The sequence below is a fragment of the Chrysemys picta genome, chromosome 1, assembly GCF_011386835.1.
Source record: "Chrysemys picta bellii isolate R12L10 chromosome 1, ASM1138683v2, whole genome shotgun sequence".
NCBI lineage: Eukaryota > Metazoa > Chordata > Testudines > Emydidae > Chrysemys > Chrysemys picta.
Window position 1 is genome coordinate 202,912,062 of NC_088791.1, and position 24,903 is coordinate 202,936,964.

At 43.6% G+C, this 24,903-nt stretch overlaps 1 protein-coding gene across 7 annotated transcripts in view; it reads right to left on the reverse strand.

Annotated features, from left to right (window-relative positions):
• Nucleotides 1-24,903, reverse strand: part of USP9X (ubiquitin specific peptidase 9 X-linked) — a 214,754-nt gene that overhangs the window by 97,472 nt on the left and 92,379 nt on the right. For all 7 annotated transcript variants that reach the window (XM_065578842.1, XM_065578850.1, XM_005301756.5 and 4 more), the window contains exons 15-18: nucleotides 17,451-17,538; nucleotides 7,830-8,172; nucleotides 6,081-6,176; nucleotides 4,518-4,729 (exon numbers count right to left, since the gene is read on the reverse strand). In XM_065578842.1, coding sequence (XP_065434914.1) covers nucleotides 4,518-4,729; nucleotides 6,081-6,176; nucleotides 7,830-8,172; nucleotides 17,451-17,538 — 739 coding nt within the window. The remainder of the gene's footprint in view (nucleotides 1-4,517; nucleotides 4,730-6,080; nucleotides 6,177-7,829; nucleotides 8,173-17,450; nucleotides 17,539-24,903) is intronic.

The window sequence follows — 24,903 nt, forward strand, 5'->3', positions numbered from 1 at the left end:
TGACAAGCTCTGGGAACCAAAACTGTTTGGGCCAGTAGAGCAGTAGGAGAATGACATTGGCCCTGTCATAACGTATCTTTCTCAGCACTTGTGGAAACGGAGATGGGAGGAAAGGCATATCTGAAACCACTCGTCCATGACAGTAGAAGCATGTCACCTTGGGAATCATGACCTATGGCTCCTCTGGAATAATATAGGGGTAGTTTGTTTGTTACGCAGAAAGGTCCCATAGAGATGTGCCCCAAAGCATGAAGGTGTCCGTCAGAACAGAGTCACAGACTTCCCACTTGTGGCCTGCTGGGAAATGCCTGGGGTAAAGTTGCCTGCTAAGGAGTTGTGGATACCAGTACAATATGCTGCCTGGATGGTGGTGATGTGCCTGATGCACAAGCTCCAAAGCCTGACTACCTCCAGACAAAGTGAGAGAGATCTCACTTCTCCTTGTCTGTTTATGTAGACCATGGTGGTGATATTGTCCGACACTACTTGGATGTGGAAGGAGTGAATGACTGGAAGGAAGGCCTTGCACACAAGGTGAACTGCCCGCTGCTCTAGGATGTTGATATGTAGTCTGGCCTCCTGCCTGGTCCACATGACTTGTGCAGTGTGGCCAGAAGGCTCCAAACCGGAAGGGACTACATCTGTTATAATAGTGGCACTAGGAGCGAGTGGGAACAGTCATCCTGGAGTTGATGCGGTCTTTCTTGGGAAAGTAGACTGAACTGAGCTAGGCTTGCAGGCAACATAGATGAAGCCTGGCAAAGGATGATACATAAGTACATACTGCGATATGACCTAGCAGCAATAGGCACATCCACGCTGTAGTCCTGGTTCTGCAGGAAATCAAAGAAATTAGGTCGTGCATCATCTGAAAACTTTCTGCAGCGGGGAAGGCTCTTACGTAAACAGAGCCCAACACTGCCCCGATAAATTTGTCCTCGGGGGCGGGGGAATAAAATACACTTCTCTCTGTTCACGCAAACCCTCAGAGCTGTGAGGCTTTGAATGAGGTATTGAATAGCCAACCTGACCTCCTGTCAAGAGCAACCTACAAGGAACTAGCTGTTGAGAAATGGAAAAACTGTGCGGCCCTGACTTCTCATCTGGGCCACCACCACAGAGAACTCTTTTGTAAACTCTCTGGGTGCTGCTGCTACTCCAAAGATGAGGACCTGGAACTGGAAGCACACTTGGCCTGTGATAAACCATAGGACCTTCCTATGGGTGTGGGTGGGTGAAAATATGCATCCTTCCCATTGAGAGCCACAAACCACATTTCCTTCTTGAAGAGAGGGGATTATTGATGTCAACATGACCATCCTGAATTTCATGTTCTGAATGAAGATGGGGAGTTGCTAAAGATCCCGAATGGGTCTCCATCCTCAGTCTTTTTTTGGGACTAGAAAATAAAACCCACTTTCTTGATACGAAGGATCTATTCCCTCAGTGTAACAGGGACACCACTTCCTGTTGAAGAATTGCCTCATGAGAGTGGTCCGTGAAGGGTAATGGGGAAGGGAAGGAGATCAACTCTATGGACTATCCCTGATGGATAATCTCCAAGACCCAACCATCAATCACAATTAACTCCCAGTTGTGGGCAAACAGAATGAGATGGCCTCAAAAGGTGACAGAAGGAGATGCAGGTGGCATCAGAGGTGGTGAGCGGGTCTTGATTAAAATGTCAAAAATAGGTCCTAAACACAGACTGGGAATGGGGTGGTCATGGTAATTGGCAATGCGAAATTGCAAGCCCACAGATAAGACCTCTCTCTCCAGGAAGTCTAATCTCTTGCAACCATTTTCTAATGGGGTGGTCCTTCAGTAATGAGACATGTTACAGGCTGCTATGAAATGTACTACCAGGAAGTTGGGAGCAAGGTGGGAGAACAGGAATTCAGCTCCCTTTGCCGGAACAAAACAAGACTTCTGAGCCCTCTTTGGTCTGGCACACCCCAGTGTTTTATGCACCCACACCTATCTTGCCAATTCCAATAAGACCTTGTTAAATGGATGCAGAATGTCCAGCAGTTGGTGATGTGGGTCTTGGATTTCCTCCAGAGATATCTGGACAACACTAGCCATTCTTCAATGGAAGTGCTGGTATTGCCTGTGGTAGTTAGGTGGGGATGAGGAAGAAGAAGAAGAAGAAGAAGAAGAGACTGCCTCATCTGGGGAAGAAGAAGAGATTCCTGTCATCATCTGTGCTTCTGGTTCAAAATCTTCTTCCTCCTCATGCACCAACGGAACCGGTTGTTGGCGCAAAGGAGAGGAGTGGAAAGACTCCTGTGTGGGTCACAGACATCCATACAGAGATCCCATGGTCCCCAACAGGGCCAGAAAGAGGAGCCAACAGTTTGAAGGGGGGCCCATAGCATGTGGAACCATTGGTCCCTAGGGAGGTCTTGTTCATACAGGTAGCGATCGTAAGTTCTGCATCGCCTGTCTGGGTTTGGTTCTCAGCGTGAAGGAGGGACTGGTTCATTAGATTTGTTCAAATCCAAAAACTGCTCCTGCTGTAATAACAGAGTCATCAGCACCAGGGCAAGCCTGCCTGATGGTTGTAAGTGGGATGGTTCCTGGGATGCCAAAGTAATATCGTCTTCTGGTGTGGTAACATCCCTCAGGAGCACTGGTCCAGAGGAGACTGCAGGTAGTAGAGAAATATATCCTCCGGTGCTGGATAGGTCTCTGTGCACCCTGGCATATGGGGAGTTCTGATGGTTGACACCGATAGTATGGTGCATCCCTATTTCTAGTCCCCGTTGGGTGGGCATGTCAGTATCAGAGTCTGGAGCTGCACTTGTGGACAGGATTGGTGGATAATGGCCATTGTGCCTCAGTGCTAGAATCACTGACAGAAAAAGCGGTTACTCACCTTCTCGTAACTGTTGTTCGAGATGTATTGTTCATGTCAATTCCAATCAGGTGTGCGCGCCATGTGCATGCCAGCTGGAAGATTTCCCCCTTAGCAACGTCCGTAGGGTCGGCCAGGGTGCCTCCTGGAGTTGCCCCTTCTCGCACCCAATATAGGGCCCTGCCAACCCCCCACCCCCACAGTTCCTTCTTACCACCGGTGATGGCTAGCTGGAACAAACTGTTGCTCTTGCTTTGCAAGCGTGTTTAAGCAGTGTCCACTCTTAGTGTTTATAGCTTCTAGTTTTAGCTAGTTGATAGTCCCCAGGGTTCAAGCTCTGTTAGGACTGTGGAATGTTTATGCCTAAGAGTGACCCGCACTCTTCCTGTCAGCGGTGCCTTGGGGAGAGCCACCAGAAGGAGAAGTGCAGAATTTGCAACGGGTTCTGCCCTAGGACCTTCCAGGACCAAGGTCAAAGATCCTTCTTCCTACACACTTCAATGGGCTCGGGGAAGGAGTCTCTCTCTTATGGACAGTCTTTGACTCCCATGAAAATGCCCCTTATTCTCATGGGAAGCCCTCGTGGAAGACTCTTTGGGCGGAGACACGCACGGCTCTGCTCTTGCTCAGAAGGGTGGGCACTGCTTGTTTGGTGAGGCCAATGTATAGGGTGTGTGTCTTCCTGGCCCAGACAGGAGAGAGGCTTCATAGCCTTCTCCATTAAGTGTTTTCTCAGGTAAAGCTAACAACCTTTGCAAGTTCTTGGTGGAAATGAGCAACAAAAACTGCCGAAATAAGGGTCTCACCCAGACAGCAGAGGTAGCACTGGTGTTCATCGCTGATGGAGAAGGGTCTAGGGCAGGAGATGCAGTTTTTGAAGCCCAGGAGTCTAGGCATAGTCCCCAGTCCGGGGAAACAAACTATACTAACTACACTAAGACGAACTGAACTAAGCTAAAGAACTATTTGCAATCTTATTTACAGGTTTTCTGAAAGGCTGAAACAAGAGGACACTGGATTCTGACTCAGACCACGTGACTGTAAGAAGAAAGTGAGAGGGCATCAACTCACACTGCTTCTCATACCCTCGTTCGGGAGCACGAGGAGATCTACTGTGCATATGCAGGCCAATGGACACTGCTTATTAAAATCTCTGGACTCAAGCATATGGTGGGTATGCGTATCATGTGTGGAATACACAAAGGGGCCAGCACTTATAACAAGAATACCTTTTTCTTCAATACAAAAATTGAATATTTTTGAAATAAAAGGAAATACAGTAAAAATATATACTTTAAGGACACTATATGTCAACTATAGGACCAAGTGCCAGAAATTCAAATTTAATTCTAGTTCTGTTAACCAATTAGCTCCTACCTGTATGTGTACGCCTATCTACCTCACAAAGGAATTGTGAAAGTTAGTTATTTAGAATGCCTAATAAGTGCATTACATTAATTTAAAGGTGTTTTTGAAGGAAATTAAATGGTATTTGTTCAATAGCAGTTTGTAATATTCACTTAGGATAACTGCTACAGGATTTATTTATTTTTAACACACTGGTAAAGGAAGTTAAATTAATTTTGAAACTAAAACATTTTCTACTGCTAAGATCACTTCAATGAAGATGAATCATAGTAGTTCTGAGTTCTTCACAAACCTTGACATAGGTAGAATTGTTCTCTCTTCATGGTAATCACTGTCACATTCATTTATATACTCCCTTAAAACAGTCAATACTCGCACCATTCGTATTGCTTCTTGCCTTGCACAATTAATACTGTCTTTATCTCCATCCAAAACACACAGTGTATCATAGGAGGCCTTCAAACGATCAAAGCAGGATTGAATGAAGTCTTCATGGATCACTACCTAATGTAACATACAAGAGAAATTGGGACAATTACAAAATATTACATAGCCACCTTTCAGCTGCAGATCAAACAAATGTACTATAAAACCTTAATTGAAAACCAAATCTTTACTCAAGACTATTCACAACTTTGGTTTTCTCCACACTAACATTACAGTTGATAACTGAATCTAATATAGTATACTTTTTTTTTTAAAAATATCAGTGCTAACTCTACAACCTTTGTGTGTAGTACAAACCTTGCCCCTCATCGCTGCAATGTAAGCAAAATGCAGCTCTGTGTAGAATACTAAATTGGACTACTCTCTCATTTAGTTGCTGCTCACCACAGACTATAATATGGAATATTTATATATCCATCTGTCAGATAGTACCTATATCTTTAGACTGTATTTTGCAGACTGCTGGTTTTGAGGACTAAAAAATGTGTCCTTAATGGAATAACTAAAGGAAAGTGGAGTGTAGCAAGGGGTTGTGGGTTAAGAAGTACAACTAACATTAGATACAAGAAACTTGTTGGAGGTGATCTGAAGGGCACAAAAGTCCTCAACGTTTTGGGATTATGTTTTCAAATGTTTATACTTAAAACTACTGAATTCAAGGAAGATACAGAAGCTTTCCACTACTGCACTGCCCTCCCTGGCTCCATGGTTGCAATATGCATGAGCAAGCGGGTAATAACACTGCCCACTAGTACTATCTTGATAAAGGATATTTCAAAAACCCCAATAGTTTATCCTTTCCCTGATCTTTCTAGAAACTTGCAAGTCTCTCTCACTTTCTAATGAAACATACTAATAGGCAAGTTGGAATCTTGAGAGAAAGGATTTGATTCTCCAGAGTTTGGTTCAGATTGCTCGTTTCTGAGAGCTTTGCAATGCTTTCTTATGTGAGAAAGGAAATGAATTTAAGGGTTGTATTAGCCACCGTTGGCATGACCTAGCCCCAGCCAGCAAACACACTGGACAAAATATCACATACCTCAAATCCCAGCAGAATGCAAAACTAAGTATTTGTCATGAGCCATTGTTTTGCTAGTGGAAATACAACAGACAAATAACAAGTGCATTAAACTTTGGTGATTTCTCAAAAGCCAGCAATTTTAATCTTTAAACACTCTTAAGTAGATCCCTAAATCTCCGCAAAAGGCTAAAAGGAACTAACGGGTAGGTTCACCAACATGCTGTACATATTAAAATCTGTACATGGGCAAGAGCGCATTCTCCAAGAGGGTGTTCCATGGATGGAAACTGCCATATTTTCAAACTTTAAGCTATCAAAATATCACAGTTGTTAAATTTTACAATAATCTTTATTCAATATTACATTACATACAAAAATTTTTTTTACCTGATTAACTTGTAATCTTGGACCAAGATTAGTATAGATCTCTTTAAGCAGATCTATTGCTCTGCTGGCAATGTCATCATTTCCCTGAATCACAACCTAAAGCAATCAAAAAGTATTAATGCATTTTAACTCTTTAGTATCCAGTTTAAAAAACAGAAGGACTACATATGAACATGGATAAAATATTTATTTTCATTCATCAGAACAAAAAACTAACTAGAGTATATAATTAAACTACAATCACTGTAAATTATCTGTCTAATGTGAACCCAATCAAGATTAAGATTCAATCAAATTAACTGCTTTAAAAGAATTCACCAGTATCTGCAAAACACTCATTATGCTTTGTAAACTGACAGAATGACGCATAAAATTTTCTTTAAATATCTCCATGCTATGTTTCTAGTGCCACTAGTTCTAAAGACTATGCATGCTTGTTGCACCATTACCAACGAAGTTTGAGGCTCACAAAAACTTATTTACCTGCAATTAAATCTTAACCTTCCAATGGTCTAAATGTACCAGTACTTACAAGTTTTGTGTTTATGTTAGTTAGGAGTTCTGGGCAATTAAGAGAAGAAGTTAATTTTTTAATTAAACAATTTAATACCATTAAAGACCTCTCTCAACTCAAGATAATCTTTGCCACCGTTTAAGATGAGGTTTAAAATTTACTTCAGAACCTAGAAAACGGAGTGTTGAACCTAATTTGAATATTTGAAAACTTATTGCTAGCCACTGGCCTGAATTGAAGCTGAAAAGCTGTCATAAATTGGTCCCACTAAGTAGAAAGATAGTAGCTCCAGGCAGAAGGGCAGAGCCAAGGAAGTTACTGCCCACAACTGACAGCTCTGAAGAGCGCTCCTGTCGCTTTTTCACTGGGCATATCCCAAATGTTTGGATTACACTCTAGGTACTTCAAGTGCTTTACAAAATGAAACATTAATGCTAATGCTGTAGTGCAGCCATTATATACTAGACATCAAGGGTATTTGAGAAATGGAATGCTGAAAGTTGGAGTGGATAACGCCAGTGTCCTCTATCAGGGATCATCAACTAGCATCTAGAAACCACCAACTTTGGACAAAAAGGGATGTCTAATCTTTCATCCAAAAGACTGCATCTATCTGCAGTAGTGAGTATAAGTCCCATATTTAGTAAAAGGACTAAAACAATGATCACCTTGTTCAGAGAGGAGAGTGCAATACCTGTTTGTTACTTACACAATACTGCAACTAATTATATGAGCCAGTTTCTCAGATGCTCAAAATAAAATTCGGTTCCATTTCCTGTTAACTGGAAACATATACATCTTTTCCCCTAACCCCCAGATGCTACTGGCCATTAGGAGAAATGGTGATTTCATAAGTAAAATCACTGGTGAGTGAGAGCATAAGGTAAATGAACAATGCAAGTCAAAGATTGTTTTAAAAATTAAACAAATGGGTTTGGTTTTATGGTACAAGCAAAACCTTAATCTCACATGCACAGACATCACAAATACACTCAATTTTTTAATTCCTTTCTTTCTTTCTCTGTCATATTCTGAGTTCAAGGTTCAGCCCTGGGAAATAATTAACTTAAGAGTATTAAGAGTATAGAAGAGCCAATTTTCATGTAGTTAAATTACAAAAACGTAAGTGTTTTTCAAACTAAGTCTACACAGATTCAGTTACAGTCTTAAATCATTTTTGTTTTTAACAAAAACATAGTAGTAAGCTATTTGCATGTTTCCCCTTCCGTACTTACCCTCCAAAGGTAGTCCAATCCTATTAATTCCAAGTCATCCATCATATAGGCTCGTCTTTTCGCTACTAGCTTCCCTTCTCGACAGTTCACAGCTTTGAAGAAACGTTCAAAACATTTCATTCCATTTTCTGTTAACAGGGAAGGATCCAACTGAAGTACATTATTTTCAAAGAAGTCCTTATTAATGTCAGGGTCTAAATCTGGTTCATCGCCCATTAGTTTGGAATACCACTTAAAACAGGCTTCACGATCACAAAGATAGACTGCATTTTCGGCTAAACACTTCCATATTTGCTTCGCCTGAGGGGCGCAGAGCCACAGTTGACCATCCTTCAATAAAAATCTTGAGCAAAACAAAGACAATTAGTAACACTGACATCTTTAAAATTTTAGAGACAGTAAAATTACAGTAAACAAAATATATATATTTTTTATTTTCATATTATATGGTATGTATAATGTATGATATAGGCCTGATTCTGAAAACTTTTACTCACATGACCAGTCCTCACTCACATGAGTAGTTCCATTGTCTTCATTAGAGTAAAAGTTTGCAGGAGCAGGCCCCAGAATTCTAACTATGTAAGGAAACTAGATTAGACAAGAATATGCATTACCTATAAAGTACTGAACAAGCTTTTATCTCTCTAAATACATTTAACTAAGGTCATTACTATGCAAATGATGCATGACATACAAATTCAAGTTTTCTTTCCATATTAAGCAAAACTACATTTAAGCGACCATATTACTGGAATATTTAAACATTCTTAGCCCTCTTAATTCTGAGGATGCAACACAGTGAAATGAAAAATTACAATGGATTGAGTAATCGATATGAGATTGCAGGTAGGAAGTGAAAGAGTGGGAAATGGCTTTTTGAAGTTTTAAATTTACTTTAATATTACAATAAATTGATAAACCTCTCTGAAATCTGTAGTGAAATCTAGAGTACTTGATTCACAGTTCAGAAAATAAGACAGAATTACTCTTCATGCATCCTTTAATTCCAAGAAAGGTCTTGGAGAAGTTTGTAACTTTACAGTACATCTGAGGGAAAGATAACCCTAATAATTCTTGTAAAAACATTTCAAGAAAATACACAGTAGATTTTACTCATCAAGAATCAATTATATACTCTGTAATATACTCTGATTGTATGTGAAAGAAATAAAGGACTAAAGTGTAACAAAATCATTAGTGCAAATCATAAACCTTGTGTTTATAGTATATTATGACATGCAATTATAAAATTCTGCAATATTATTCCATTATATACATAAAATCATTGCCAAATTTCAAGAAAAATATAATGTAACTATTAGAATATGACAGAATGATCATTGTTTAAAGATTGGTGGCCAGGAGTTAGCCCCCACTATTTGATAAAATAACCATTTAATAAGAGATTACTTACCTGTAACTGGAGGTTTTCTGGGATGAGTGGTCCTGCTCTGTATTCCAGTGAGGGTGGGTATATGGAGCCAGAGAATTTGAAAATAGTCATGTCTGTTAGTCTGCACACACCCCTTCTTTGCCTCATGGTTTCATCTGAGGCAATAAAGGGTAATGTGGACCAACAGTGTCTCCAGTTCCTTCTGCACAACAAATCAAATAGATCCACAGAGCGGGGAAGGAGAATGAGAAGTGGAATATAAATAGGGACCACACATCTCAAAGAACCTCCAGTTACAGGTAAGTAACCGCCTCTTCATCGAGTAATGGTCCCGGTTATATTCCACTGAGGGTGATTAACCAGCAGTACTTAATTCAGAAGAGAGTGCAAGAAAAAGGATGGAATGGTTGAACAGAGGACAGCCACGCCGAATGAGAGATCCATTGCAGAGTAGTTCTGCACCAAGGTGTAGTATGCTGTGAAGGCATGTACTAAACGCCACATGGCTGCCCTATATATGTCTGGAAGCAACACATTGTGGAGGATGGCCATAGTCAGCGCCTTGGCTCTTCTGGAATGGGCTCTCGCCCCAAGGGGTGGAGGCAGTCCTGAAAACTGATAGAACGTAATGCACCCTGAAATCCCACCCACATGGAAATCCTGTGTGTAGAGGTTGTCGGCCCCTTAATCCTCTCCACTATAGCTATAGAGCAGGGGTCGGCAACCTTTCAGAAGTGGTGTGCTGAGTCTTCATTTATTCACTTTAATTTAAGGTTTCACATACCAGTAATACATTTTAATGTTTTTTAAGAAGATCTCTCTCTATAAGTCTACATATTATATAACTAAACTATTGTCGAATGTAAAGTAAACAAGGTTTTCAAAAATGTTTAAGAAACTTCATTTAAAATGCTGATCTTATGCTGCCGGCCTGCTCAGCCTGCTGCCGGCCTGGGGTTCCATTCACCTAGGCTGGCAGCAGGCTGAGCGGGGCCTGCGGTGAGGACACCAGCTGGCAAGGGGCTGGGTGTCAGAACCCCAGACCGGCAGCGGGCTGAGCGGGACCGGCAGCGGGCTGAACAGCTCAGCCCGCTACTGGTCTGGGGTTCCGTCCACCAGCTCCTGCCAGCCAGGGTCCCGGCTGCTGGCCCTGCTCAGCCCTGCCCACAGAGTGGGTACCTACCTTCTCCCTGGTTTTAGCCTATTCTCTTCTTCTCTCTGCACTGAGCTGAGGGTGGGAGTACACGGAGCACAGGGCTGGGGGTGAAGGAGCAGGCTGGGGGTTGGGGTGTAGGGCCTGGCCAGGAGATAGAATGAGGGAGTGGGCTCAGGGTTGGGGCAGGAGGTTTGGATGTGGAGTGCTTACCTGGGCAGCTCCCATTTGGTATGAGGGGTGCAGGTGCGAATGTGGGGGGGTGGGTGCAGAAGTTTGGTGCTCAGGGTGGAGGTGGGGAGTGCAAGTGTCAGGGCGTGGGGTGTGGGAGGGCTGGGTATGTGTGGGGGTGCAAGGGTCAGGGCAGGGGCCTGAGTGTGTGTGAGGGGGGTGCAGGGCTCAGGGCAGAGGGTGTGTGGGGGGTTCAAGGAGTCAGGGTAGGGGGCTGAGGGTGTGGGCTGGAGTCATGGGGATGCTCCCAGCCCCCTGCCCTGAGCAGTTCACGGCAGGGGGCTGGAAGGGATATGCCCTGATTCCACCCTCCTTCCCCAAGGCCCCGCCCCCACCTCTGCTTTTTCTCTGGAGCAGCAAGCACAACTGCGGCTCCAACCCCGCTTCTCCCCCTCCCTCTCCAGGGCCATCAGCTGTTTGGCCGCAGGGAGGGAGAGGACGAGGTGCAGGAACCCATCACGCTGGGGGAAGAGGCAGGGGAGGAGGGAGCTTGGCTGCCAGTGGAGGCTGCCCTGCAGCAGCAGCCAGCAGGACCAAGCTTCTGCCCCCTGCCCCCACAGGAGACAGCAGTGGGTGGAGAAAAGCAGGCTGGGCCGGGCCGGGCAGGATTTTTAATGGAATGCTGCTGCCTGCCGGGGTCCCGGCTGCCGGCTCCGCCCAGCCTGGCTGCCGGCAGCCAGGACCCCAGCAGGCAGCGCGTGTCATTTAAAAGTGGCACATGTGCCATAGGTTGCCGACCCCTGCTAGAGAGAGTCTAGGGAACTTCCTGATAGATCTTGTCTTCTGCAGGTAGACAGTCATGGCCCTGTGGACACAGAGGGAGTGATGGTGCCGCTCTTTCACTGAAGTGTAAGGCTTTGGAAAGAGAGCAGGTAAGTGCATGTGTTGATTGAGATGAAACCAGGATACGACCTTTGGTAGAAACTTGAGGTGCAGGCACAGGGAGACTTTGTCCTTATGAAACGTGGTGAAAGGGGGGTCTGCCATCATAGCTCCCAGTTCACCTACCCTTCTCGCCAAACTAAGAGCCAATAGGAAAGTCACTTTCATGGAAAGGAAGGACAGAGCATGATGCTAATGGCTCAAAGAGCAGTTTCATTAATGCAGCTAGAACGAGGTTAAGGTCCAACTGGGAGGCGACAGGTTGTATGGGTGGTAAAGTCCTCAGGAGACCTTTCCAAAACCTGAGAGTCAACAGATGTGTAAATATGGAGTGTCATTCCACGGGAGGGTGAAAGGCGCTGAAACCTGCATGAGAGAATTGAGGCCGAGTCCCGACATCTTCAAGGACAGCAGGTAGTCCAAAAGAAGAGGAATGTCCACTTCCTCCAAGGAAAGCCCATTCTGCTGGGCACAGGAGGTGAAGCGTTTCCTCTTGACCCAATAAAATAATCTCGTGGACTCTTTCCTATTGCTCGAAAGGATGATGAACTCCCAATAAACACTCCTGTTCTAGAGAAGTTGCCTATCCAAATACCAAGTTCTGAGGTCATGCATCTGTGTATCAGGATGTTTGATCCTATTGTGTTGCGTAAGCAGTTCTGAGAAAACAAAGGACGGGCCAATGTGCAGAGATCAGGAAACCAAAGTCGCCATGGCCAGAACGGGGTGATCAGAATGACAGTGGCTCTCTCCTGCCTGATCCTGTGGAGGACTTGTGGGAGGAGTGGAAGGTGTAGTTGATCTGGTCCGACCAGCAGAGGATGAGAACATCACCTTGAGATTGGATAACGACAACCCCCTTTGAGCAGTATGTGCTGCATTTATTGTTGACGTAGGAGGCAAAAGGGTCTGGTTGGAGTCCCCCATTGGCTGAAGAGGTCATTTACTATGGAGTTGTGAAGCTCCCATTTGTGATCAGCAATGACTCTTCAGCTGAGTCTGCAATTACATTCTGAGTCCCTGGAAGGTAGGCTGCCGACAACAGGATCTTGTGGGCAATGCACCAATCCCATAGATTGACCACTTCCCTGCACAGAGCAGTCAACCTTGTGCCCCCTTGTTTGTTGATGTAATAAACAATGGTGTTGCTGTTAAGTACATGATGGGAGTGAATAGAAAATAGAAATGCTTGACAGACTTGTCGTACCACCCAGAGTTCCAGAATGTTGATGTGCATCCTGGTATCCCAAGGTCTCCATGTCCCTTGTGTCATGTGTTCTTCAATGTGTGCTCCCCATCCTGTGAGGGATGTGTCTGATGATCGTTCTGTCCAGGGAGGATGGGAGAAAGGGGATCCCCGTAGAGACCTGCTGTGGGTCTGTCCACCACCGGAAGGAAGAGAGACGGATTGTGAGCATACGGTCCATAACATGTCGTGTAGGTAAGTAGACTCTCTGAGGCCACATCTGTAGACTGCAAAGGTAGTGATGTACGTGCAGACTGCCATGTGGCCAAGAAGGGATAAGCAAGTTCTGACTGGGACAGACGAACTGTTGACTACCCAGAGAACAAGTTCCTGCAGAGTTTGGAATGTGTCCCTTGGTAGATAAGATCAGGGTATGACCAAGTTGATGGAGACCCTTATGAAGTCTAAGGACTGTGTGGAAATCAGAGTTGATTTTTCCATATTGATGCTCTGACTCCTTTCGTCCCTGGAAGTCAGCAACATGGAAGTTGAGATTCTCTGTATCCTGCTGCTAGCAGCCAATCGTCAAGATAGGGGAAAATAAGGACTCCTGAGCATCGGAGGTGGGCTGCTATGACAGAAAACTTTGATGAAGACTCAGGGAGCAGTGGTGAGTCCAAAAGGAAGGACCTTGTACTGAAAATGCTAAGGGCCCACCATGAACCTCAGGAATCTTCTGAGAGCTGGATGGATGTCTATGTGAAAATAGGCGTCCTGCATACTGAGAGCCATAAACCACCTGCCTTTTCCCAGAGATGGTATGATGGCTGCTAAGGCGAAACTTGGGCTTGTGGATAAAGCAGTTGAAGTTATGGAGATCCAGGATAGGCCTTCACCTCCCCTTCTTCTTATGTACCAAAAAGTAAGGGCTGGTCTTCACTATAGGGAGATCGATGCTGCTGCAATCAATGCAGCAGGGTCAATTTAGTAGGTCTACTGAAAACCTGCTAAATCGATGGCGGAGTGCTCTCTGATCAACCCTGGTACTCCACCTCTCTGAGAAGAGTAAGGGAAGCCGACGGGAGAGCATCTCCCGTTGACGCAGCACAATGAAGACACCGGGGTAAGTCGACATAAGCTATGTCAACTCCATCTACGTTATTCACATAGTTGGAGTAGAGTAACTTAGGTAAACTTACCCTGGAAGTGAAGACAAGCCCCATGTCTAATAGAACCCCGTGCCCTGATAGTTCGGAGGAACGGGCTCTATCCCTCCTTTTTGCAGTAAGGGGTCTACTTCCAGTGCCAGGATCCTGTCGTGAGAGTGGTCCCTGGAAAGGGATAAGGGTGTGGGATGTGGATGAGGTAGCATGGTGAACTGGATGATATCCAGGACCAACTTGTCAGCTGTTATTGAGCTCCAGGCTAGTAGTAAGAGTGCTAGATGACGCCCAAAAAGGGTGGGTTGGTTGCATGGCAGTAGGCATGGTGGTTGACAGCTCTCCAGTGGCACGCAAAAATATTGTTTCTGAGCAGTTTGAACATGAGAGGATGAAGACTGCAAAGGTAGCCCTGGAGGGTGGGGTCGTAGGGTCTTCTGGCAATTACGAGAAGGTTCATCTGGCCTCTGGTGGAAGAAATGGGGGTTCCTGAATCACTGTGTAGGCCGCAGAATTTCCACTTGGGGAAGGTGGATAGATACCCAGCGATCAAAGTGTGACTCTGGCATCCCTGAGGGAGTGGAGGGAATCATAGGTCTTCTGATTAAACAGGTGTGATTCATCAAAAGGAAGGCCCTCAGTGGTATTCTGCACCTCTCTGGGGAAACCAGATGAGTGCAGCCATGATTCTCTCTGCATGACTATGTCCATGGCCATCGAGTGCGATGAGATCTACAGCATCCACGGCTGACTGTAGTGCTGTTCTAGCCACCAGCTTGTCCTACTCCAGGACAGACTGGAAACATGCTCCATCTTGCTGAGGAAGCTTTTCAATAATGTCCTCCAATTTACCGTAGTTAAGGAAGTCATATTTGACCAGCAAGGCCTGGTAGTTTGAAATACAAAATTGGAGGCTTGCTTCCCAGAAGGTCTAAGATTTTACCCTCATCTGTTGGGGGTATAGCACAGGTGTTCCTGCCTGGACCATTCCATTGCTGCTTGTACCTGGAGGGAATTGGGTAGAGGTATAAAAAGAAACTCGGACCCCTTCGCTAGTAGTATCTCCTGGTCTGCCCCTTCGGGGGTAGGACTGCAAGTGGCCGGGGTTTGCCACACTGTTCAGGCTGGTTGGAGAATGGCATCATTGATCAGTAGAGCAACCCTACTCAGTAGTGAGAAATGAAGGATGTTCAGGAGCTGATACTGCTTGTCTTGTACTTCCTCCAGTGGAATATGATGCTAGTCTTCCACTGTTCGCAAGAACTCTTGGAATTGCTGAAAGTCATCTGGAAGCAAGGGGAAGGCTGAAGTTGCTGCAGCATCTGGAGAGGACAATAGGAAACACTATCTCCGGCGGAACACGACCGAGTGGTTTGTCCTCCAGAACCAATTTGGACTGCCTGGTCAAGGGCGTCACAAGCAGGGATGGGCAAAGCCTCCCTCACAAAACAGGCACATTCTCAGGGTGGGTACTGGGGCCAGAATTCCCAATAGGGCCAGCAAGACGGATCCGGCATATGTTGCAGAGGGCCCCATGGGGAGGGCAACCAGCGACTTCCTTGTTGGTGGAGAAGAGGGTACTGCCACACCACTGGTGATCCTTTCAGATACTCGTATTGGCGGTAAGGAACTGGGGGCCCTTGTACTCCATCAGAATCCTCCAATGATGAGAGCTCAGATCCTGGTCCAATGGTGGTACTGTTGGAGACGGCAGAAGCGTGTAAACCACAGGAGAATGTGAGTGAAAGCATGACCGGACTTTGGCAAGTCCTACATAGGAGATCAGACTTCCCTAGGTGCGGTTTGCAGAGGAAAGCATGGCGATCTCGGTTCCCTTAGGGCAAACTGCTCATGTGGCTCTGGTGCTTTCTCCCATCACCCCAGCATTAAAGGTACCCATTCCATAGCTGAAATTGAGTGCATGCGGGTCTCTGTACCAGCGGGTCTGCCAGTCTGTGCGATTTCTTGTCGTGCTTGTATGCTCTGCAACGTGCAGCCTCTCCGTGGCTGGAACTTGTGGGAGGTGTATCATCCTTCTTTGTTTTGGAGGAAGACTTACTGCCATACTTATACACATGCTTCCTTGCCTCCCGACTAGGCCCCAGCACAGGGTCCATAACCCTAACCCGGGTCCGACTGAGGCCTCATGGCGACTTCCATGAGATGCTTCTTGAGGTGGAGAGCCCGGCCTTCTCAGGTATGGCTTGGGAAGGACCAGCAGATACTGCACCTGGATAAAATGTGGGCTTCTCCCAAGCAGTAGAGGCAGCATTGGGGCTAGTTGCTGACTGAAAACGAATGCGGGCAAGAAGCGCATATCTTGAAACCTGAAATCTTTGGCATAATCCAGTACCAGCATGTGGAAGCTGGTGGGACCAGTCAACAGATTCCCCTGAATTCCCAGTCCTACTAAAACTAAACTATGTTTAAAAAAAAAGTAAAACAGTAGACGCAAGCTAACTATATACAATTCTGAAACTTTTTTTTTTTAAAGTATGTCAGACAAGAGGACACTAGCAACTCCAACTTGAATTCAGACCATGCAGTGATGAGAAGGAACTGGGGACGCAATTGGTCTGTCCAGCCCTTTATAATCTTGGATGAAATCATGAAGTGAAGCAAGGGCTCATGCGTGGACCAATGGACACCAGTACTTTCAAATTCTCTGGCTCCAGACGCATGGCACGCATGCGTAAACCCACCCTCAGTGGAATACAATAGGAACCATTACTCAAAATACTATTTAGTTTAATTTAAAATCAGTTCTGAGTGAAATTCAAAGTTGTAATATGAATCTGCATTAAAGAATGAGTTTAAAAAAATTTAGGACCAGACAAATGGAAGAATGATACATCCACAAGGATAACAATAAATAAATATACTGAGGGAGATAAACTGTGAAAGAATACTGTAATGTCCAAACTAAGAACTTGACAAGTTTCAAGTAGTATCATTCTGTAGCAAATAATTTTTCATTCTCTTCCTAAATCCTTTGTCTTCTTACTTTATTCAAGAACTATCAGATGGGTTGTTATAAAATCCAAACATTTTCTTTATTTAAATCCCTTCTGAAGACTCACTTTTTCCATTTTGCTCACAGTAAGTCAATCATTTTAAAAGGTTTATTTTATGTGCATATGCTAATGGCTAAGTAACCAAGAGTTTATTGCTGCACTGTTTGTTACCTTCAGTGTTTGTCACATGTCTAATATTAAGCCATGATCCTAACCTGATATGCACCACCCACAAAGAGCCTCTTTAAGTCAATGGGACTTGACACAAGCACTGCGGTGTGCCGGCACAAATTTTAGTGCACAATCAAGGCCCTATATTGTAAATTCTGTGCGGGAAGGATTATGTCTTATTGTATACAGCCCCTAACACTCTCTTGGGTATTCTAATACTATGTCTGCTTTCAAATTCAGGAACTCCAGCATTTTACTTTATTTTGATATCTTGGTGACCTGGAATTAAATGATAATGCCATATAGTAAGCTGGAACTGTACAAAAGAAACAAAAAGTTCAACATAATTGTTTCTTTCCATTTCAGAAGTTTAAGTTACGAATTTGTTCGCCTTCTAGAGAAAATGACTTAAGTTACTCGAAACTAACCGTAGGAAGTTAAGTCGCTCCTGTACTTCTTGCACATGACTGTATCTACTTCCTGGTCTTACAGTTTGTGGATCATACTCTCCATGCTCTGCAAATTTAAGAAGTTTTATTAAGCAATACATACAGAAAACAGACGCTGATTCTAAGGAATACTTAAGTCTTGTTGCTCTGCAGCGAACCAAACCAATTTTAACAGAAGTGATTCATAAATCTGTAATAAAACAATCTTCAGAGACCTGCTCAGAATCAATCATTAAAGATTAAATTAAGATAGACACTTTCAAAGATGCTTGGCCTACGATTAGATCCGCCAACTGTATTTTTTCTTGTAGATGTGTAGGCTTGTCTTTCATTATGAATAGAATATTAAAATATTCAAGAATACCGCATTCTGCTCAGACAGCCGAATTTCTCCATCTTTCAAACTCTTATTTCTTTGAAAATCAAAGTAAGCAGAGAAGAAATCCTGTATACTGGATTTATGCAGGAGCGGCGCCAAGGTTTTTGCAGCTCTAGGCGGCAGCACTCCTCCTCTGAGCATTCAGCGGCGGGGGTCCTTCCGCTCCGCGTCTTCGGGGCACTTCAGCGGCGGGTCCCGAAGTGAGTGAAGGACCTGCCGCCAAATTTCCACCGAAGACCCGGAGCGGAAGGACCCCCCGCCGCCGAATTTCTGCCGAAGATGGCAAAATGCCGCCCCCCCCCCCAAATCCTGCCGCCCTAGGCGACCGCCTAGGGTCGCATAGTGGAAGCGCCGGCCTTGGATATATGGTTGATAGGTTACCCAGCAATGTTGAAATTTTAACAATACTGTAACCAGCCTTCATTGTGGCAAGATTTTTTTCCAAAACTATATCACTTTAAAATTAAAAGGAAGTTGTCTATATATAAATTTAAAGAAAATAATACCACTTCCTCAGTTACTAACACTTAAGATTACTAAAAGTAAAATTTGAAAAACTAAATTTATTTTTCACCATTTATGATACTATTTGCTGCTTTTCATAAAGTTATCCAAGCTGCAGTGGAAAAAAATAAGAGGTATAAATGGTTAAAATAATGGAGGATGGACTTGTGGTTAAAGCACGAGCCTGGGTCTTAGAAGACTTGGATACAATTGCCAGCTCTGCCACAGATTTCCTGTGACCGCAGGCAAGTCACTTAATCTCTGTGACTCAGTTTGTCATGTGTAAAATAGAAAGTATTATTCTCCCTTTCTCCAACCCTTTGTATGTTTTTTCTTTATAGACTGTAAGATCTTTACAGCAATGACTATCTCTTACCACTGGTTTCTGCGGTCACTTAACAAACAGGGCCACCATCTCTGGTGGGTCCTGCTGACACTACTCTAATACTATTGTTGCTATTAACTGTATTGTGCTAGAATATAAATGCCCCCGTCAGGAATTAATCATTTTAGGCACTGTAAAAACCTCAGATACACAGTCCCAGCCCCAAAGAGCAATAGATGACAATAATACTACTATAATTATATTCATAGTATTAACTTTTCTGTATCACCTGTTTCTAGTCCATTTCACTTCCTAGTAAATATTCTCCATCATAATATGTTTGGGTTCGTGGTACTGTTGAAGATGTAACTTAAAAAAAATTGAAATATTTTTATTTAAATAAGGTTTTGTAAGAACCCCCTAGCTTTGTAAATGATAACTGGGTGTGTTTGTGTGGGCCTGTATAACCATCATAAAATTAGATTACATTTAGAGCAGAGCTCTTTGATGAAAGGACTGTCTTTTTACTATGCTTCTGTACAGTGCCTACCTCTAATCCTTGAATGGAACAGCTAAAAGCTACTACTAAACATGTGTTAGCCACAAATGCATAACTTCATTATAATCCAGAGAAATAACTGGACTAAATCTGACAAATAACATGGATTACTTTTGACAAATGTGACAAGAATAGGAAATTGTGTCATGTTAGCCAGTCTCTCTATGCAATTCACATACAGCAGAACCCCGTTTATCCAATCTAACTAGGACAGAAGCCACAGCAGATAATCAAAAATTCAGATAACCCGGAGAATGGGTAAGTACAAGGCTGCGGCACCACCTAGCTGCCACAGGAGAGATTGCCTGCTTCTGGACCTGTGTGCACTGGTTGTTTGGTTAATACGGAGAGCCAGATAACGAAGAGACGTATAAACGGGGTTCTACTGAATTGTAAAGATACAAAAATTTCCTATTGCTTCTAGGAGAAAAAAACAAATTTATAGATCCAATAGTCAATGCATACTGCAAATGGTTCAGAACTGGGAGAAAGGAACCGTCTGAAAAGACATCATCTATGAACGTGTGAAAAAAAAGGTACACCAATTTAAAAACTAGTCATTTTAGTCAAGAATTTCAGGTACTATACCTGTCCCTGCCAATTTCTGTGGTTTCACAATCACATTCCATTATTTTAAAAAAAGGATTCTTTCCCTACCTTGTTGCTTTGTGAAAGACCCATGCAAACAAGTGAAACTGAATATACAAGAGCACTATCAAATACACAAAATAAACTAAAGAAAGAAAACTGTATTTTTCCCATTCCATTATAGTAATCCCAGGTGTTATTTGTAACAGCAGCAGATTAAAAAAAATCTATACAAAAGTGTGATTTTTATAGTCTAGTAAATTTATCACTGGGAATAGGTGTGTGAAATGTTACATTTAGGAAGTAAATGCTGAATAAATTCTACACTTTTCTATGTCTGAAATTCAACTGTTAGTTTTCCTACCTTGGGCTCAGTCATTTGGACGTTCCCTATTGCTCCCACACTTTCCCTTGTCTCACTGGCTATTCTTGAGAAAGCTCTTCTGACAGAGAAAAGGAATAATCTCTTGAGGTACAGATTTTATTTTTCTGAGTTTCCCTCGTTTCCATTTTCTGTTTCATTCTCCCTTAATTTCTCTTCTTTCCTTTTCTTGATTTCCCCACTCAGTTCTGCTTTCTGTCCCTCTATGCCTCTGCTTTCTGTCCCTCTATGCCTCAGCATTTTAGTTCAGAAGTTCAACTCAGCTAGAAAGTTTAATTTTCCAGCCAACCAAGAATAAATAGGTTCTCAGGCAAAACTTTACACTCTGATAATTAAAACAAAAAAAAAAAAATGTCTAGAATATAAATCAATCTGTTGGGGAGTAAAAAAACTCATCTACCCGAATCACTACAGAGTAATACTGAAGGCCCTACGCCAGGTAAACATCGGGCACATGACAGAAGAAAATGCCAAGGAACATGAAAAATTTAGATAAACAATTCCAAAGAAAAGACAACTATACATAAAACCTATTCAGTCACATGCTAAAATCAAGAGAATAAAAATGAGACACCTGGCGCACAAGTTCAAAAAAGCACACAGCAGCTACAGACCCTAAAACAAAACAAAAGGAAGTAAAATCCTTAGTTGTAAAGTCTCAGAGGCCATGTGTACCAATGAATAAAAAGGGAACCAGGAAAGTAGGTAGTAATTCAATATGGCTAAAAGATAAATTCAGAGAAACTATTCAAGCCAAAGAGAAATCCTTCGAAATTTAGAAATCCAACCATAGCGAAGCCTATAAACAGAAGTATAAATACAGCAAGCAATATGTAAGGGGAAAATCAGGAGGACTAAAATGAATGTTGAAGGTCATATAATTAAAAGATACAAAAATGAAAAAATTCTTTAACTACATCAGAAGTGGGAAACCTGGAAAAGAATTTGAGAGTCTGCTAGATCACCAGGCAACAATTAAGGAAGATAAGGACATTGCTGAGGAGCTAAATTATTTCTTTCACTCAGCCTTCACCAAAGAGGAAGTTGGGGAAATACCTACCACAGACTTATCTTTATTATTGGAAAAAAAGTAAGGTACTGTCAGAGATTGAGGTGTCAGAAGAAGACATGCTAGAACATACTAATGTCTCAAAAGACAATGAGTCACAGATAGTATACATCCAAGAATTCTAAAGAAAATCAAGAATAAAATGGCTAAACTACTACGAAAAATGTAAAAAAAGATATTTTACCAGAGAACTGGATGACCACAAATGCTGTACCTATATTTTATAAAGGCTTGAGGAGTGGCCAGAGGACTTACAGACTAGTAGGTCATGCACATTTGCCTGGTAAACATGTTGAAATAATTATATATTACTCCCGAGGGAATTCTATGCCAAAAATTAAAATTTCTGCAACAAAAAAATAAAAATTCTATGCACAGTATTTTAAAACTCTTCAAAATTCTGTATATTTTATTTGTGAAAATAACAATATAATTATTTTCAATTATTTGCTGATGAGTATTTTGAAATAAATTACCAACATAATTGAAAATGGTGTGATTATATTGTTATTGCATTTAATCACACTTAATAGAACATTTAATTTCAGAAAGGGGAACTACACAAAAATGAGGAGGTTAGTTAAAACAGAAGTTAAAGGGTACGGTGCCAAAAGTGAAATCTCTGCAAGCTGCATGGAAAACTTTTTAAAAGCACCATAATAGAGGCTCAACTTAAATGTATACCCCAAATTAAAAAACACAGTAAAAGAACCAAAAAAGAGCCACCATGGCTAAACAAAGTAAAAGAAGCAGTGAGGCAAAAAGGCATCCTTTAAAAAGTGGAAGTTAAACCCTAGTGAGGAAAATAGAAAGGAGCATAAACACTGGCAAATGAAGTGTAAAAATACAATTAGGAAGGCCAAAAAAGAATTTGAGGAACAGTTAGCCAAAGAGTCAAAAAGTAATAGCAAATTTTTTTTAAAGTACATTAGAAACAGGAAGCCTGCTAAACAACCAGTGGGGCCGCTGGATGATCAAGGTGCTAAAGGAGCACTCAAGGACAATAAGGCCATTGCAGAGAAGTTAAGTGAATTCTTTGCAGCAGTCTTCACGGCTGAGGATGTGAGGGAGATTCCCAAACCTGAGCCACTCTTTTTAGGTAACAGATCTGAGGAACTGTCCAAGATTGAGGTATCATTAGAGAAGGTTTTGGAACAAATTGATAAATTAAACAACAACAAGTCACCATTGTCCTACTACCCCACCCAGCTGGGACTAATATCCTTGGGTGGCCAGGGTACGTGTGTACACACACACACACACACACACACACACACACACACACACACACACACACGATTTACCTCTCCCTAGGCTGCCCGAACCGAGAGCCCAGGGAGGGGGTGAGTGAACACTGGTGCAGCTTCTTTTTGCTTCCCCACAGAAACAATTTTCTGCAGAAAGTAAAGAGAATCTGCATGGAGATTTAGCACAGAATTCCCCCAGGAGTAAATATACATTAACAAAACATCCAGAAGATCATGACACCAGCATGGTTTCTACAACAGAAAGTCATGTTTCACGAATATTAAAATTCTTTATACATCAGAATAAAGCAGTGGATAAAAGAGAAAAACTGGTTACCTACCTTCTCATAACTTTTGTTGTTTTGAGATGTATTGCTCATGTCCATTTCATTCTAGGTGTATGTACGCCCACATGCACAATTGTCAGAGATTTTTGCATTAGTGGTAGCCGTAGGGTTGGCAGTTGCGCTCCCTTGAGAGCCACGCTCAAGCATCGGTATATCAGGCACCGCCAGCCCTAGGCCCTCTCAGTTCCTTTTGGCGGGCAACTCTGAGAGGGGCAGCAGGGCAGGTAATAGATTGGACATGAGCAACACATCTCAAAGAGCAACCATTACGAAAAAGTAGGTAATCGTCTTTTCTTCTTCGAGTGCTTGCTCATGTTGATTCCAGTCTTGGTGACTCACAAGCAATGCCAATGGAGATGGGCTCAGAGTTCAGTCTCGCATCTTGCAGCCCTGCTCTGGAAAAGCCAGCATCATTCTGGGCCTGCTAAGTGCATAATGGGACAAACATGTGGACAGACGACCCGGTAGCAGCTCTACAGATCTCTTAGATCAGCACCTGAGCCAAGAAGGCTGCTGACGATGTTTGCGCTCTAGTTGAGTGCACCTTGACTATCGCCACTGGAGGCACTTTCACCAGCTTGTAGCAGTATCTGATGCAGGCTGTGATCCAGGACAAATCCTTTGAGCAGAAACTGGGCAATCTTTCATCCTGTCTGCCACCGCAACGATCAGCTGTGTTGACTTGCGAAACAGCTTTGTCCTGTCGATATAGAAGGCCAACGCCATCCTGACATCCAGGGCATGCAACCAGCATTCCTCTTTGGCTTTATGGGGTTTCGGGAAGACAACCGGTATGTGTATGTTCTGGCCAGTATGAATCTGGGCAACTACGTTGGGCAGGAACGCCGGGTGCAGCCACAACTGGACCATATAGGGTAGTTTTGAAGTAAAACACCATGATCTCTCACACCCCGTGGGCAGACGTAACCGCAACTAGGAACGAAACCTTCCAGGAGAGAAAGAGAAGAGCAGGAAGCCAGAGTTTAGGCGGGAGGCCCCATGAGTCTCAACAGCACAAGATTCAACTCCCAGGGAGGAACTGGGTCCTGGATGTGAGGGTAGAAATGCTCCAGACCTCTCAAGAACTGGGCCGTCACATCATGAACAAAGACCAACCTGCCTGCCTTAGAACATAGGGTGGAAAGCCGAAATAGCGACCAGGTGGGACCCTTATTGATGGCAGAGACAAGCTCTGAAGTTTGAGGTGCAGAAGGTAATCCAGGATCACCTGCAGCGAGAACTGCTCAGCCTGGACTCATCGTTCCGAAGCCCAGCCACGTGAACCTTTCCCACTTGGCCAGGTAAGTTGGTCTGCTGGAGGACTTTCTGCTACCCACCAAGACCTGTTGAACCCAGGCTGAGCACTCCCTCTATCCCACATTCAGCCATGCAGTAGCCACGCCAACAAGTGCAACGCCTCCAGGTTATGATAGTCCTGGGACAGCAGGTCCAGCCCGAGAGCGGAGCGGTTGCTGCAGCAGAGCGGCTACCAAAATTTCCAGCAGCGTGCCGAACCAGTGTTGGCAAGGCTACTCAGGGACTATCAGGATAACCTTAGCCATGTCTTGTTTGATCTTCACAAGGACTCTGTGGATCAATGGCACTGGTGGAAAGGCATACATCAGGCCCCCCCAACCAGGGGAGCAGGAAAGCATGTGACAGGGAACCCCCATCCATTCCCCCGAGTGAGCAGAACATGTGCATTTCCTGTTCTGATGGGGCGAGAACAAGTCCACCTGGGGAGTTCCCCAATTTCGGAAGATCATACTGACCGGCTCCAGGTGGAGCGACCACTCGTGGCGAGACGAGAAGGTCCTGCTGAGGCAATCTGCTAACACATTTCTGGTCCTAGGCAGGTGCGCGGCTACCAGATGAATGGCATGCTGCACACAGAAGTCCAAAAGGCTGAGAGTTTCTTGGCAAAGTGCTGACAATCTGACTCCACCCTGCCTGTTGATGTAATACACTGTGGCGGTATTGTCATTCAAGACCTGTACCACCTTGCCCTTCAGGTGGGGCAAGAAAGCCTGGC